Source organism: Cololabis saira, chromosome 15, assembly GCF_033807715.1.
Source record: "Cololabis saira isolate AMF1-May2022 chromosome 15, fColSai1.1, whole genome shotgun sequence".
Lineage (NCBI taxonomy): Eukaryota > Metazoa > Chordata > Actinopteri > Beloniformes > Belonidae > Cololabis > Cololabis saira.
In genome coordinates, this window is record NC_084601.1 from 14648161 (window position 1) to 14665795 (window position 17635).

Genomic DNA, 17635 nt, shown 5'->3' on the forward strand with positions numbered 1-17635 from the left:
GGCTCCTTGCGTTTGTCTTAATGCATAAAATCAACATTTTACCTCCACTGAGGACAAATAAGTTAGAGGATGCTTTTAAACATTTTTAAAAGATATGAAGATAAATCATATTAACTTAATAAAAATCCCCCAAATTTTGGATATACTGTAGGTCAAACTATAAAAATAGAGAGGTTTAATAGTCATAAATATAATTTCTCAAAGTAAGCGTGGAAAACAGTTTTAGCGCGATAAGCAAGTTAGTAATTCAGTTGAGTATACATGACTGTCGCATTGTCCAAGAACAAATGGTCTTTTTACATTTTTATTTATTTTATCTTTTTAAAGCCACACACATCGGACAAAGCACGCTACAGGAGGACTGATTAAGTCCCGAACATGCATGACATTATTCATTTGATTGATTGAGATGGATGTTGCTGTTGTAAATGGAACTCGGGAAAAAAGTGGTACTACAACAACACAAAACCCTGTGAGAATATGACTTATTGTTGTGTTGAATTTGAGTGATATTTCAGTGACAACATAACTGATCAAACTCCAAATTCAAGGGGCCCTAGAGAAACAACTGTGGAAGAGTGACATTTACACAAAGCTAAATGGAAAGTGGAGGGGAGTAAGAACAGGCACAGCAACAAAAGAGACAGATTTGCAAAAACGGCAAATGCAGCAGCCATGTTTCAGGATCTCCTGTGAGCGCAGCAGGGGTTCTAGAGAGTGGATAAGTGGGGGGAAAGCAAGAAAATGAAGAGACTGATTCATGTAAACATTTCCAAGGTAAATAACGTGAGATATTTTAGTGTCAGCATCCTGAGAGTTGTGACTCTCTCCTCCGGTCAGTTGTGAGTAGGTCAAAACATTTTGCTGGGAAATAAACTGCAAGGAAGAAAGGGAGGAGGGAAGATAAATAACTCAAATTAAAACAAAAAAGTGGAGCGGGAAGCAGCCACTTGTTTGCTGTGTGCATATTTTAATCTGTTTGTGTCCATCTGCAAATGAAGGGAGAAGAAAAAATAAAAAATTAGATCCCATAATGCTCATGACGAGTCAAAAGTCTGAAAAGCCACACTGCAACCACACAGAACAACAAAACAACTGTGGTCCAGGAGAACGAGAAGTTTACAGTCTCAGCCTTCTAAAACCTTAAGTTGTTGCAACTGTACGTGTGTTCGTCTGGGACATGGTTTTTATTTAGGAGGAGCGTCAGGGAGGCAGAAGTCATAAAGCTGGGTGATTAGGAAAGCCAGCCAGAGACCACCGAAGCATTGGGCGGGAATAAAAACCCGTGACAAGCCACCTCTGTTTGTTTTCAATTGTTGCGCTCTCTCTCCGCTCACCGAAACTTGAACAATAGAGGAGCAGAGTCGTTCCTCATCGCCGCAGCGTGAAAGTTATTGCAAGAGAGAGAAGCACTGCAGCACATTTACATGCGTGCCAGTGATCTTAAGGTCTGGCGACTGGTTCTTGGTCGAGTCACACGTATAATTGGGACCTTTAAAGTCAGAGTTATGCCAACAATTTGCTTTTTCGAGTGCTTGGGAAAGAAGTGGGACGTGTGGTGTCCCCCTCCGTGCAACTCAAGTAGATTCTATAATACGAGCTACTATGCACCCACTATGTGCCACTTCTCTGGACATGGGTAAAGCCAGGGCCAGAGATAACACCACGCTGACAGTGCGAGCGGAGACTTGGCCAGAGTCCACGCATGAGACAGGAAAAATGCATGTAATTGGTGAGAATCTCTGGCTTCCATCAAGACAGTAATTGGCCAGAGAGAGCCCTTGTGAGAAATATGCGGCGCAAACGTTTTCCCTGATAATCCCATCTTGTGAGCATCTGGCAGCGGCGTGGTTGCAACGGTAGAAAAACAATAAGCACATGCATGTAAGGAAAGGGAAATAAAAGAAAGGGAGATTTTGGGGGACAAAAAAGTGGCGTATTTTAAACAAAATTACGAACAAATGTTCATAATTCAGAACACTTGTAGATGAGTTATACACATATATTTTTTTTAGGTTTTAAAGTTAAAAACAAGTCACCTGAAATAAATAATTCAAAGAAAAATGTGTGTAGTGTGTTATCATAATATCGAGTTCGGTTATTTATTAATTGATTTTTCAAACAACATATTGATGCAGAGAAACAACCTACAATATAACATGAAAATCATTTCATCTGCTAAACATTAGGGCATTACTTAAAAGCTGTGAACAATGATCGAATACAGGCAACATATGTAGAAAATGTGCATTTCATAGTTGAGAAATAAGTGCTGCTGGCTGCTCGCCTGCTGTTGTGAAAAGCTGAAAACCACTGACTGGGAGAGAACCGGGCATGCTGTCAGCGCAAAGCACAACATCCACCGTCCACAATGCCACAGAGCGGCACATCAGGACACACACACACACACACACACACACACACACACACACACACACACACACACACACACACACACACACACACGAAAATGAGTGCACAAAACACAAATGCACAAAGCTTGCATACTACTGCTGACACATAAAGCTTGCAAGCACCACACATATGTAGAGATACTTATATGCACATACTATAACAATGTCCCAATACCAGTATGCAGCTGCCCACTGTGTGGAAGCCATCTGGTATAAGTTAAGTGTAATATAAAAAGCTTATTCAGATACATGGTGAGTGTAGATGCAAACTTGGCACAGCTCAAGCCCTCTCTCCCATCCACTCCACCACCTCTCCCTGCTTAGGCCTGATTTAAGTCTAGACATCGTATTGGAAAATGGCTCACACTCCACAAATACACTAGGAGTATTTCAACTATACTATTTATGGACATTGAAATGTCTCTCTACCTGCTTCAGAAGAGGTGCAGTGGAGTAAATCTAAATGTACGTCAGCTAATGGAAAACAAATGCCCCAAATGCCCCAAACGCATGGCCGCGGTGTTTCATTAATGACTAATAAGGACAACATGTAGGGTTGTGATTGAGAGCGACAGGACCAGCAGAGTTGCGCGAGACTGCACCGGGGCGTACCTGGACGACTGACGGCTAATGTTATTTGTTCACATGATTTTACGCTCGGCCTGGAAGCTAAAAGTGAGAATAAATAATTGTACAGGTACGTAAAGCAGTAGCTGCAAATGAACTGATTATGAATGATAGTTGCTCCTGAATGGACACAAGAAGAATAAAAGACAGAAGCAACAGAGTAAAGGTGCTCAGCACTCCAACCCACCTGAAGAAACTGAGTGAACTCGCTGTAGCGGAGCTGCTTGTCCCTCTGTGCACCGAAGTGCAGCTGTATGAACTCACTGTCCCAGTTGAAGGGGATGCGCTGGTGGGTGGTGGTCTGGCTAAAGACCTGCTTTATGTTCTCTGCAGATTAGACAAAAAAAAGGGTCAAAATATCAAGCTAAATTGCTGATATACAATAATCAGGATATATATGTCAGTTCACGTAGGTCTTTTTTGATTATCAGTTTATTTACAATTGTAAAAGGCTTCAGTTCTGGATAAATATCTCCTCTTCAGAGTTTCAAGTGCAATATATTTTACCAATATACCTCTGCATGTCATTAATCGTAATTAATCTAAATTGAGCAGTTTAATCCATAAATGTGTTATCATGTTAAAGTACGTTGTACTGTATTTAATTGAGGATTTTTTAAATGCTACTTTAGCTTCTTAACATAATTATTAAATAAATGCAAGAAGAAAAATATTTTCTTCGGAAATAAAGCTTGTAGAATAAAAGGCACTAAAATAAAGTGCAACTACCTTAGATTTTTACATGAATACCAAATTTCATAAATACTGTACGTTGCTCAAAGCTTTGCTACTTATTTACCGTGTTGATGGACAGGTAAACAATTTTAAACTTAACTCACTCAGCAATGAGCCAAACACATATCAGCTTTTCTTCAAGTCGTTCCCAATTACAGGACAACAACTGGGTTTAGGCTTTATGGATTACACCTCCCTTTTAATGGACATAAATCTACACACTCGTGTTTTCATAACCAACCATTATCAAACATTTCTTCCTACTCAAATTTTAATTTGCTCCAATTAAGACTTTAAAATCTGTCAGTGCAAAGTCTTGTGAGTCAAGCCTTAACAAATAGCATGTGTTTCCTGTCTTGTGGTTAACATTAGTAATTATTTGATTTATGAAAAGGGGAAAAAAAGAAAATGTCTGAGATTGTTTCTGACAAATTGTCACTGTCAATCTCCAGAGCACACTCCTGCTCTGATTGAGACTTAAGCTCCTCTAAATCGGACTTGAATGACACATGGCAGAACCTTTTTGAGCCGCGGAGACTCTCCTCGTGGAGAAGGAAAGCATTTTCCTCTCACTTCTGTTCCTCTGCCTGAACCCTCTAAGCCTCTACAGCCAGCGAAGTGGAGAGACACTGAACATGAGTCCTAAATTACAGCCTTACTAAAGAAACAAAAACAAACCAATACGGCGACCTGTTTCTTATTACCAAACAGACCGAAGGAGTGGAGAAAGAAAAGGGGGAAAGAAACAAGTTCTTTTTTTTTTAACAAGCAGGGAGTGAGATAGAAAGAAAAAGAAAGGTGATATTTGCTGCATCTCAGCCTTACCTTGTGAAGGAAGACAGCTTGTGTGTGTGTGTGTTGTTTTTTTTCTTACACTTTAATGAGGCAATAAATATACAGCCTTTAATTCCTTTAAAGACAGGCTGCCTCAGAGTGTGGCATTTATATTATCAGCTTTTACAGACCTGTCAACACCCAGTCCTCTTTAAGTAATTTTTTTTTTTTTTTCTGTTTTGCTTTTATGGCTGCGCTGCAGTTGTGTGTCATGTGCTAAGTTACGTTGCAATATTTAACGAACTCAACATTCCACCAAATTATGCATTTATTTTTACGTGGCATAAACTCAGACCGCTATGCTGCCTGCGCTTAACAGAAACTGTTCCAGTTATTATCGAATAAAAAATGTCTTTACAGAAAGATGAAATAAAAAAAGAAATCGGGCTACAGACATTTATTGCACTTAAAAAACAAACAGGGCTTTAATTCGACATAAGCTGCAGCCATTAATGTATTTAATAGGTCGTAAAAAAAAAAGGGGGGGGGGGGGGGCGTTCTTTATTATGTATTTTGGTGAGGCAGTTCAATCAAACAAATGGCAGCGTAAAAGCAAAAGCAGGGGAAAACGAGAGAATTCTGCAATATATCATAATAAAGCAACTTTGACAAGTCTATAATCTCAGTCACAAGTTATTTGCTTTTGGTGAAATGGTAGCCTGACACTGCAGTCAGTGTTTGTGCACCGCTTGATGTGAGTTATGTTTTTCATACAATTTTCCACTTGTACGCCAGTCCCATAACACATCACATGCACTGGTATATTCATTAACCTTTGAGAGATGCAAAAAAACAGCAGACCTTTTAATTCCCACCAAGACAACGTCACTCTAATTGATCCTTTTAAATATGAAAATTTACATATGTGCATATATAATCACCTGCAGTGATCTTGCACCCTGTCGACAGCAACAATTAAAATGAAGTTCACTTTCGTGTTTGTGAGCAGGATGTGTGCGCTGCATCTTAAATCAAGCCTAATGCAATAACGCCTCGCACACCTACAGAACGCTGGCATTAGACTTGTTTAAATCAATTAGGCAAATGTGAAATGCACGACGAGTACAAATGTCTTCCCTTTTTCACCTCGGAGTCTCCAGGCATCAGAGTAATGGTGCCAATCACGCACATGCTCGTACACACGCGGTCATGCGGCCGCCCACCCTCTCCTCCATCTTCATCTGCATCCTTTAGTCGCCTCTACACCTCCAAACTTAACCTTATCTCAAAAGGCACAACACAGGAGCGGGCACAGGGTTTCTGTTTGTGGATGCAGACGTGGCACAGCAGACGAGCGGAGGTCGCAGGCCTCACGTAAACAAGGGAGAACCTTCTGGAAACATCTTTAGGGGCACATTTGAGAGGAACAGTGTCGGCGCTCCACCTGCACGAGGCGTCGTTAAATGTCAGTTGGGAAGACAAAGTTCCTCTGCTCACATTTGAAATCTCATAACATTAAAGTTGCAAACTGTGACGTTTTCTCGGTCTGTCAGATTTACATGCATCAGGGATTTACTTTAAATTTAGGAATGAAAAAAAATGCCACTTCTTTACAGGATAAGGTTTCTGTTGATTGCACATAAATAAAATGGGTCATTTTTCAATGTGTTTTTGAATATCGTTTGTTTATCATTCTCTTCAAAGCAGTTATTTTGTGTAGGTGTGTGTGAAAGTTGTTTACCTACACTCTTAAACTACAGATATACCTGAGCAATCTTGGGACGAGTGTTTGCTTAGTTTGTTTGTTTTTCTGAGTGCAGGAGTCTTCTTTTAAACTATTTCCTTCATGGTGCCCTGATTTTTTTCTGAGCAGTTTGCTTTTCTTGCGTGGTCACGACAACTTGTTTAAAGTCTCAGAACTTTCAAAAAGGCAGTGACACTGGCAAAATATTGTTAACACCATGAAAAATAAAAAAATAAGAACATATAGGCTTTATTTGCTATTTGTTATGACGGATTTTCCAAGTTGAGACATGCCAGCGATTTTGTCTCTGTTTTCTTCCGTTATTATTGATGCTGTGACAATTTTACCGCATCATCACCATGAGTAGCGGAGTGTTAGACTTAATAATAAGCATTAATAACAGTCAACCAAACCCATGTACAGAAGTAGGAGCAGTTGAGTCATGAGACTTTCATCCTGAACTTTGCCTCACGAGTGAGACGACGGTTGATGTTTTTTTTTTCCTTTGTTCTTTAAACTTCAACACATCTTGAGGACTGCAGTCATCAAGATTAGATTCCTAGAGAGTCTCGAGTGAGAATGTTGTTTTGTAGGTTTGAAAGCATTGTGAATGGTTTGATGCATCTATTAAAATATATAGTGAGTACGGAAAGCCCCTTTAAATTTTTCCCTCTTTGTGTCATTGCAACCATTTGCTAAAATCGAAAATTTTATTTCTCCGTAATGTACACTCAGCACCCCATCTTGACAGAAAAAAATAGAAATTTAGAAGTTTTCGCAAAATTTGTTAAAAATAAAAAACTGAAATATCACATGGTCATAAGTATTCAGACCCTTTGCTGCAACACTCATATTTAACTCACATGCTGTCAATTTCTTCTGATCCTCCTTGAGATGGTTCTGCGCCTTCATTGGAGTCCAGGTGTTTATAATTAAACTGATTGGACTTGATTAAGAAAGGCACACACCTGTCTATATAAGACCTTACAGCTCACAGTGCATGTCAGAGCAAATGAGAATCTGTATATATACATATATATAGTTGGGCAGAATTTAATCTAAAGCTATGAAGTAAAGTTACTTACCAAAAGTGGTCACTCCATCACCTGCTTTATCAAACAGCAGGAAGGCGACCAGGAAGAGGGAGTCGGGGGCACACAGCACCGACTCGAAAGCTGCAAACTCCTGAAAGGAGATCAAACTGGAGGAGAGAAAGAGGATAGTTTCACCTGTGGAAAACAAAAGCTGTCGTTTCAGCTGAGTTACTGCCATGGTACTGGAGGATTGGGTTCCCTGTATAGTATGTTATCACTGATCAGCCACACATCTGATCATTAAGTCTTCTAAACCCAATTAGTCATATAACACACAATAAAGACTTAAGCCTAAATTACTCTAATGAAGATATACATTAAACTGAAAGACCAATTTATTATTAACACACTCCATTACACTACAGAGTCCGTCGTAATTATTGCCACTCGCTGACTAAATCATACGCACATTCAGACAACCAATCAATCTGCACTGAACATAATTCAAGCAGCCTTTATCCAGAACGCTGCTAGTCAGTATGTAATGTCATAAACTCATTGAGTGTGACAGCAAGAAAATAAAACATTTTAAAAGGCTCGGTGTGTGTTCCCGATCTGAGCTGGCAGCTCGGACAGAAAGGGCCAACTTTGCACCGCGTGCACACGTGCAAAAGAAGCCTAAACATGCAGTTTCACGTTTTAGCGTGCCACTTTAAACAAGCAGACAGACGTGCAGCAAGTCGGGAACCAGTAAAGGAAACATTATTTAATCCAGTAGAAACATAATATAATATGATGTTAATACGTGAACATCAAAAGAAGCAGAGAAGGAAAAGGATTTAAGATGATGAAGTAGTTTGTCATTATTCTAACCCTTACATTTGTTAGTTTTAAGTGCAACTGCATCTCCTGATTACCCGTAGTGACACAACGGTCCACATGTCATACATATTCCCCCTGAAGGAGTGAAGGAGTCCCACTGTGGGGAACTGACTGGACCACGCGGTCCAGCCTTTATTTAGGCCCCGGTTCACAGTTCCCATAGGTCCATTACGAATTTCACTAATGGATCTGATAATTACAGGACGGGTCAGAGCTAATGAGCAGTCCCCAAGCATCCATCTATTAAACCTATTTTAATTTCTGAGGGGGAGTGTGGCAGTGGGAGGGGAGGAACGGTGCAATGATTACTTTTTTTTTTTCTGGTTGTTGTAATTAATTATGTTACTGATTAAATTTAGAGGTGTTTGTTTCAGGTTTGCAAGTGGGTGCTTACAGTATATGCATCCTTACATGCATTCTGAATTATTCAAATCCCCAATTCCTGTGTAGGTGAAACAAACTGATGACAAAGAGATGTGCACCGACAAATAAAAGGCCCTTCTCATCACAATAACATCAGAAAAGGCTGAACTCAGCATTAATCCCAGAGGAACTGATTTTAAGATACTGCAGATGCAGTCCCTTTAAAAATTATTCAAAAATCCCCACATTTTTTAGATTAACACTTGCTCTCAATAAATAAATTAAAAAAACACAATGAAGAGCTGGTTAGAATAAAGAACTATGGTGCAACAAAGAAATACCTCAGCAGCATGTGAAAAAAATATGTCGTCATTTCAAACACCAGACTAATTATTTTATTAACTAGGCAGGTAGTTCTTATGAGCAGGGCCCTGCTGAGGGCAGGTAGGAGGAAGGGGGCATGAAAGCACACTGCTGCGACTCTGGATTCACTGTTAAAAACAAAGAAAATACCTTTGCTGCGAGCACTGGTGGAAAATATTAAACTCCCAAACAATGTTCATTCCTTCGTGGCACATGCACTGTGCATCCTGAAATTATACCGCCGAGAGGTTGATGAGGGAGTTTAAACAAGCAGAAGCTGCAGTGCAGACTTACACATACAAACATACATGCTCCTACATTTACCTTTTTTCTTTTTTTTCCCACAGACATCAGTTTACATGCACACTGATCCTCCTATCTGTGTTTTCCCACACGTGGATAATCAGGACATTAGTGTAACTGAGAGGGCTGCTGATCACTAAGGGATTGAAACACGGTTTACAGCGCGGCGTCCAGACAAGGTTTCTCCATAACGCACATGAGAAAAACACTCCACACACGACGGTGGAGCTGGGACTGATGCCTATGATGGCTGATTAGCAGCGCCATGACGGCTGCGAAATGATTACCCTGAGACCGGGAGGGGGGTGTGGAGGCCATGATTTTTTGCTATCCAGACGTAACCCCACCAAGCAACTCAATCAAATCAACCGACAGCATCTCCCAACCATCAACTGCCATGGCATGTGTCCAGGGCTGCCCCGTCCGCGCACACAGCCCAGGATGAACTTTGCAGATGAGGCTTTGCTGTGCCGTGGCCTCTGTTTGTTTTACTCTGCACTCACTTTACCCCACAGGATTTTTATGGATAAAAGCTGAAGGCTGCTTTTTCTCGCCATTCCATTCAAAAGTCAGTGCAAATGAGCTGATTACATGCGTCTGAGATAAAGGCTCTGTATTCCGAACATTGTTGTTTGTTAAATCTCATCTTCATCATACGGCTACGCCTCCTATCAGCGTGTATCCAAATACCGTACCTTCCTCTGAACCAAAGTCGGGCTTTGAAACCCTGTTTACTTGTAACATGAACGCTTGGTGTTGATTTGGCCTGCTTTAACAGAAAAGGCAGCTCTCCTGCCCTGATAGTAGTGGGAGAGCGGGGTCCAGAGGGGATTCAATAATCCCCCTGTCCGTGGCATGTAAGCATCATTACTGACAGCCTTCCACCCACCCAGAGTGTACTTGCATACAAACACTCTTGCACACACGCAGGAGAGCTGTCAGTATCTGTTCGGTTACTAGAACTGGACACCCACCAGCCCGTGCTCAGAAGGCCCACTGCAGCTGGCAGTCTGCTATTTTCCCAGCATGCTCCCTTAACAAAGTTTTTTCTCTTTTTCAAACCTCCAAGAGTCTACGGGGGGAAAGAGGTTTTTCTTCACACTTGAACAATTGCAATATATATATATATATATATATATATATATATATATATATGGAGTCAAAAAAAGGGTCTTAAAGAAATGGAAGGAGTGCATTAGAATATGTAAATACAAAGAAACTTAGGATCGGAGAAAAAAAGACAAGCACAAAAGAAAGAGGATGTATTAAAGTCAACTGAAAAAGGTAAATCTTTAAACTGTTTGTGAGTCCTGTATGTCAGCTCCCTGAAAATTGAAGCTTATCCACCCTCCAAAGAACTGTCTCTCCTTCACTCTCTTGATCCATCCATCTGTCTTTCTGTCTCACTGACAATAAGAGGTAGAAAAGTGATTTCAACATAACAGATTGTTAGGACTGTCACTACATCCCCTGATTTACACAGTCGCCAAGGGGGGAGACAGATAAATGCATTTTCACATTTTACATCGCACCATGCGCACACACTCCATGCCAAAGTACTCACACACACACAACGAAATACAAACTGGCATCTAAGTAAAATTTCCCTCGCACAGATGTACTCCAACACAAAGGCAAGCAAGCGTGCCGCCTGCCATCCGACCCCCTGCTAAATCTATTACCCCAGACTCATCTTGCTGAAATGGAGCTCTACCTGGCAAAAATCAGCAGGCGCACTAAGCTTCGAATACACTGCACTCAACCGCAGCGTATTGTTCACAGACATATTTGCATGTGATCAGGCATGCTGGATGAAAATACAGCTGCAAAAGTGGTTTGTTTTGTCCCGCTCGTCGCTCCTTTCATGCAGTTTGCGCGGCTAAGCATTTAGAAAACAATGCACTTGTGTTTTTAGCCAGGACCTACGGGTTTACATCCCTGCGTTGCATTTGTTCTGCACACTGAAGAGACACGGGTCTGCAGAATAATTATCTGGACTCGGGATTAATGAGGAGAACACTTCATCACGGTCTAAGTGTCATTAGACATTTACAACTTCAACTGTAATAATAAAAAAAAAATGTAAGCATGTTAACCAGAGTCTGAACATTATTTAGAGGAAAATTAAAAATTACATCTTTTCCCGCTTCACCCCCCCCCTCCACCCCCCCCCTCCCCATTTCCATTCCCCTCCACAAAACCAAAATGAGGTTTAGATACAAAGCCAGGGCCATGGGTTTCTAATAGATTTACCCTGATGCCACGGCCACCATTTATCCTGCTCCAAAGCCACACAATGCAATGGAGTGCTCCTGAATAGCATGGCCAATTACAGTGCATGTGTGTGTGTTTTCTATATGTGTGTGTGGACGCACACTTTGCTCTGTCTCTCTTTTTCCAATTCCAAAACCCCCACTACTCAATCTCACTGTCCCCTGTGCACGCTGGCACACACACACACACACACACACCACATACACACGCTCACACACAAACCTTACGACAGATGTAATAGCATGAAACTACGTAGCCGTGTGCACTTTGCTCTTTGTAGAAACCTAGGTGGTTACCATGGCAATGTTTTTTTTTTTTTAAATCTTTTTTGACTTGCCCTAACATTGTATTACCCATCATTATGTATCATTAAATACATACATATTAATGTACAAAAAAAAAAAAAAACACGGGGAGATGGGAATGAGGGAGGCGGAGTAAGTGCAAAATTGGGAGTGCATCTACAAAGAAGGAAACACCTGAAAGAGGACTTGCTGGTTTGATGTCCCTTTGCTATATAATTCCCAATCCCTCTGTGTATTTTTACACTAAAAGATGAAATCATAGGTTTGTTTATATGTTACAAATAAACACTGGATCAAAGTGATACACAATGCATCTACTAACAGCTTTAATCAGTCTAAGATGACCTTATTACTTGGCACTTATTATCATTTTAATACTCATAACACAGCGTTAATATGAGCATTAATTTAGACTTTTATTGAAAATGCTTTTGCTCTCAGATTCACAACTTGTATCGGAGCATTTTTAAAACAGTACGTTTCTCATGCCGTCCTTCAGTGACATCATAATGAGAAGTTAGTGTCAAAGTTTGTCAGGGTGTGTGAAACCGTTACACCAACCCGTCTTTCTTCTGGTCCACCACTCCAGCCAGCAGCTTCGTGGCCTCATCGGACAGCCGTGTGTCCGTGTGAGAGTGGAGGAAACGGTTCACAAAGTCCTGCGGGGACATGAAGTAGTCCTCATTCTTCCTGACCGCTCGCGTACTGGAAGGATGAAAAAAACAAAGATGCATGATTTGCTATAGAATTTGATTTTTTTCATAAATACCCCTGAAACAAAAATTCTAACTAAGCTTTGATAAGTGGGGGGAGCCAAAAGACAATACATGATTATATGAAAATCCCACCTTTTTAAAAATGGCTTTCAGCTCAGTGCGGTCAGCCCTTCTTGGCAAAACTGCCTGCAAAACAATGACAACACATCTTATGATTGTAAACTCCACGTACATCAGGTAAAAAACAGTGACAAACAGTATAGTACGACATTTTAATCAGGACCCTTTTTGGTTTTGCTGTGTAAAAATCTGTGTAAAAATCTTTATTGGCTTGTGTCTCGTAAACAAAGCTTCGTTTGCTTCCTCCTTCTTACAGGCTGGGACAGACTCCTGCTTCAAAAAAGGGGTTTTTATTCTTTTAATGTTCAACTATTTTACAAGTCACAATCAACTGGAGGTTTGGTACAGCCTCTACAGGGGATGCAGGCCTACTGTGAGAGGGATTTGAGAACCATAATGCATAAACAAGATAGTGAATACAAGATAATGAAATTAGTTTTCTCATCAGTGTGGCTGGGTTGGGATCAGGTGAGAAATGCAAAAGGAGCCAAGAATAGGTCCACTGGGAGTTGAGGTAGTAGGGGTACCTGACAAGGATGCCAACTGGGAATCTCCCAGTAGGATCTAACAGGCACAGCCTGCTGGGAAAAGACCCTGGACTGACTGAAGACTCGCTGGGGGGATTATGTCTCTAGTGGGCCTGGAACTTGGAGACAGTTAATCGGAACGGGGAAGACAGTGCATCTCCACTTTCCCTGTTATAACTTAAAGCTCAAAGCAGCTTGGAGGGGGGGTGGAAACCTTTTGCTTTTTATAACATTCCTGCGTTTCAATTATGACTTCAACTCGGAAGCTGACTGTATCCTTCTGTGACTACAGGAAGCTATATGAAGCTATGACATGATGACGGCACCTCAACAAAATACTAGACTTGGCAGCCTTGCCTTTACATTAACATATATATATATATATATATATATATATATATATATATTATATATATATATATATATATATATTATATATATATATATATATATATATATATATATATATATATATATATATATATATATATTATATATATATATAGGGAATGTGCGATATTTTTACCGTTCACGATTATACCGTCAAAAAAATTCCCCACGGTAAGAATTTGTCATCTTGCGTTAAAAACGATAAATTCACGTTGATGATGTTTTTGTGTAAAGCTGATTTATGGTTCTGCGTTAAATCCACGCACAACGTACGTGAAGGAAGGAAGGAAGGAAGGAAGGAAGGAAGGAAGGAAGGAAGGAAGGAAAGGAAGGAAGGAAGGAAGGAAGGAAGGAAGGAAGGAAGGAAGGAAGGAAGGAAGGAAGGAAGGAAGGAAGGAAGGAAGGAAGGAAAAGAAAGAAAGAAGAAAGAAAGAAAGAAAGAAAGAAAGAAAGAAAGAAAGAAAGAAAGAAGAAAGAAAGAAAGAGAAAGAAAGAAAGAAAGAAGAAAGAAAGGAAGGAGGAAGGAAGGAAGGAAGGAAGGAAGGAAGGAAGGAAGGAAGGAAGGAAGGAAGGAAGGAAGGAAGGAAGGAAGGAAGGAAGGAAGGAAGGGAGGAGGGAGGGAAGGGAGGAGGGAGGGGAGGGAGGAAGGAGGAAGGAAGGAAGGAAGAAGGAAGGAAGGAAGGAAGGAAGGAAGGAAGGAAGGAAGGAAGGAAGGAAGGAAGGAAGGAAGGAAGGAAGGAAGGAAGGAAGGAAGGAAGGAAGGAAGGAAAGGAAGAAGGAAGAAGAAGAAAGAAAGAAAGAAAGAAAGAAAGAAAGAAAGATAGAAAGAAAGAAAGAAAAGAAGAAAGAAAGAAAGAAAGAAAGAAAGAAAGAAAGAAAGAAAGAAAGAAAGAAAGGAAGGAAGGAAGGAGGAAGGAAGGAAGGAAGGAAGGAAGGAAGGAGAGGAAGGAAGGAAGGAAGGAAGGAAGGAAGGAAGGAAGGAGAAGGGAGGGAGGGAGGGAGGGAGGAGGGAGGGAGGGAGGGAGGGAGGGAGGAAGGAAGGAAGGAGAAGGAAGGAAGGAAGGAAGGAAGGAAGGAAGGAAGGAAGGAATGGAAGGAAGGAAGCGAAGGATAGGAAGGAAGGAAGGAAGGAAGGAAGGAAGGAAGTTGAAGGAGAAGGAAGGAAGGAAGGAGGAAGGAAGGAGCCTGAAAGAAAGAAAGAAAAAGGATAAATTCCCGTTGATACGTGTTTGTGTAACAAACATGGTGGATCTGAGTCATTACAGTTTTGCAACAGGTGGACTCATTTAATTGGTTTTTCTTTATTAATTACATTTTATTGATGTAGTTTAGTAGTATTTAGTATCTTTTAGAGCTGTGATTTGGGGGGTTCCAAAGACTGAATGTGGGTGATAGATTTATAGTTAAAAAGGTGGAGTTGAATTGGTATTTTGTTTTTTTATCGTCATTTTTATCTTTATCGGGATAAATGCCAGAAATGATCGTGATAAATCTTTTAGTCCATACCGCCCATCCCTAATATATATATATATATATATATATATACATATATTATATATATATATATATATATATATATATATATATATATATATATTATATATATATATATATATATATATAATTATGATTTACACAGTTTTATTTTATATTAACCATCACACAACCTCACTGGAAGCAGGGACTATGGCTGTAAAGGAAAGTGCTGCAGATGCTGATCTACCATTTTAAAAAGACAAGGTCAGAAGGCTGATAAGAAAGGCAGGTGTTTCTCGAGGAAGCTTCAGTCCCCTCAGTGTTTGCAGCAGGATGTTGGGTATCTTCTAAAAGTCTGTTGTGGAGAGCGCAAATCTCATCTGGGGTCAACCTGTTGGGGTAGCAGCATCAGAGCCGATTGTTGTTTTATGTTTTGGCTCAGTCACTCTTGTCGGGACTGTACAACAAGATCCAGTGTGGACAGTCTGCACATTGACGTTGGTTTTAAAGTGTTGTTGCCCACTGAGCGGCAACAACATCAAAAGCAACAACAAAAGCCCCCCACCATCCCAGCAGCATCAGGGAAAACACCCTGATAAGGTTGGCTGGCATTTTTTTCTGGAGCCTCCAGAGCTGATCATTAAATGAAATACAGGACTGTCTCAGAAAATTAGAATATTGTGATTTTCTGTAATGCAATTACAAAAACAAAAATGTTATACATTCTGGATTCATTACATATCAACTGAAATATTGCAAGCCTTTTATTATTTTAATATTGCTGATCATGGTTTACAGCTTAAGAAAACTCAAATATCCTATCTCAAAAAATTTGAATATTCTGGGAATCTTAATCTTAAACTGTAAGCCATAATCAGCAATATTAAAATGATAAAGGCTTGCAATATTTCAGTTGATTTGTAATGAATCCAGAATGTATGACATTTTTGTTTTTTTTAATTGCATTACAGAAAATAAAGAACTTTATCACAATATTCTAATTTTCTGAGGACCGTCCTGTACATCATGAGGCAAAACTCTGCACATCCTGTGCAAATTCAGAAATTAAATTCAGCATCTAATTGAAATGAATTTGAATTGAAGATAAATTTGAAAACAGCAACATAAGGAGTAGCTGAGGTGTAAATGAGGCTACTTTTTGAACTACGTGTAATAAACTAATGAGGTTGACTGCAGCTGTGTTCAATCATCTTTTGGTTCTTTTCTTTTTAACTGTAAGCACGATGTCACAGCAGCTTTCACGATGCTAACCAAGGTTACAGGTAACTTGTGCAGGTGCCAGTAAACTGGAGAAGTGGTCTGCAAGTAATGACGTATACACAACCAACTGTATTGGCATTATTACAATGATGTGTTTATTTTTTATCCCTGCAACTGTCAGGGATCAATTATCAGGGAAGCTGCTAGCTTAGGTGTATATTAAGGAGCTAACGGGCTGCAGTAAAGCCTCAATGTCAGTGTGTTAAAGTGCAGCATCCCTCTTAAGGAGCTAACCGGCATAAGCCGGCGGGATGCGGGGGTTGGAGCTCCGACAACCGCCGGGCTCGGGGCGGACGAGACGGGGGCTCTGTCCTGAAAGCGTGAAGAGTAAAAGAAAAACATCAGCTGTGCGAGGAAACTTGTGGGCTGCTTACCTTTGGTGCCATGCTAAAACAAAGCTCGCTGCCAGGACCAGGTGGATCACTTCCTCCTCCGTGACGGCGTTTCCATGGAGATCACGCACCGGCGCGGCGACGGCAGGATGAAAGGGGATCAGCGGCCACGTGGTGCCAGAGCAGCAGAGGTCAACCGACCGGTGTTCTGCCAATTTCTGCTGCTTTGACAAAAAAAACGCTACCTAATGGTTTTCCACCTTTGTAGAGCTACAATTTTACTGTGTTTTACTCCCTAAACCACTTCCTTTACCCCCAAATGGTCCTTGTCTCTTGCCAGGCCGTCATTGTAAATAAGAATGTTCTTAATGACCTGCCTGGCTAAATAAAGGCCAATGACTGAATGAATATCAAATAAAGCGATAGAGTTATTGTTTTTTCCTCTTTATCGTATAATGTTCACAAAGTGTAATGCAATTCATGTCATGGGTCGTGTATTTTGAAGGATGAAATACTCAAAATCCCATATTATCAATTTTACATGGTGCAAGAAATGATTGGCGTGGCAATCAAACTTTGAAAATCGACGGTGCGCACGCGCAGAACCACAAAGTAGCATTTCTCGGCAGGTAGCAAGGATTGGCAGAACACCGGCTCCGAGAGGGGATTCACTCATTCATCATGTGTTGATGTGCGTTTGGGTTTCATATTGATCTAGTTCATGTCTCATAAGCTTCTTTGCGACCTTCTTACTTGTCTCAAGTAACATCCTGGAATGAATGAATGAATGGATGGATGGATGGATGAATGAATGAATGAATGAATGAATGAATGAATGAATGAATGAATGAATGAATGAATGAATGAAGGATGGATGGATGGATGGATGGATGGATGGATGGATGGATGGATGGATGGATGGATGGATAAATGAATGAATGAATGAATGAATTAATGAATTAATGAATTAATGAA

General features: G+C 40.4%; 1 protein-coding gene across 2 annotated transcripts in view; it reads right to left on the reverse strand.

Annotated features, from left to right (window-relative positions):
- LOC133461607 (electrogenic aspartate/glutamate antiporter SLC25A13, mitochondrial) overlaps positions 1-12507 on the reverse strand; it is a 44263-nt gene extending 31756 nt beyond the window's left edge. For both annotated transcript variants that reach the window (XM_061742707.1, XM_061742705.1), the window contains exons 1-3: positions 12380-12507; positions 7380-7495; positions 3229-3368 (exon numbers count right to left, since the gene is read on the reverse strand). In XM_061742707.1, the coding sequence (XP_061598691.1) occupies positions 3229-3368; positions 7380-7495; positions 12380-12489 (366 nt within the window). In that variant the 5' untranslated portion in view covers positions 12490-12507. The remainder of the gene's footprint in view (positions 1-3228; positions 3369-7379; positions 7496-12379) is intronic.
- Positions 12508-17635: the final 5128 nt, after the last annotated feature.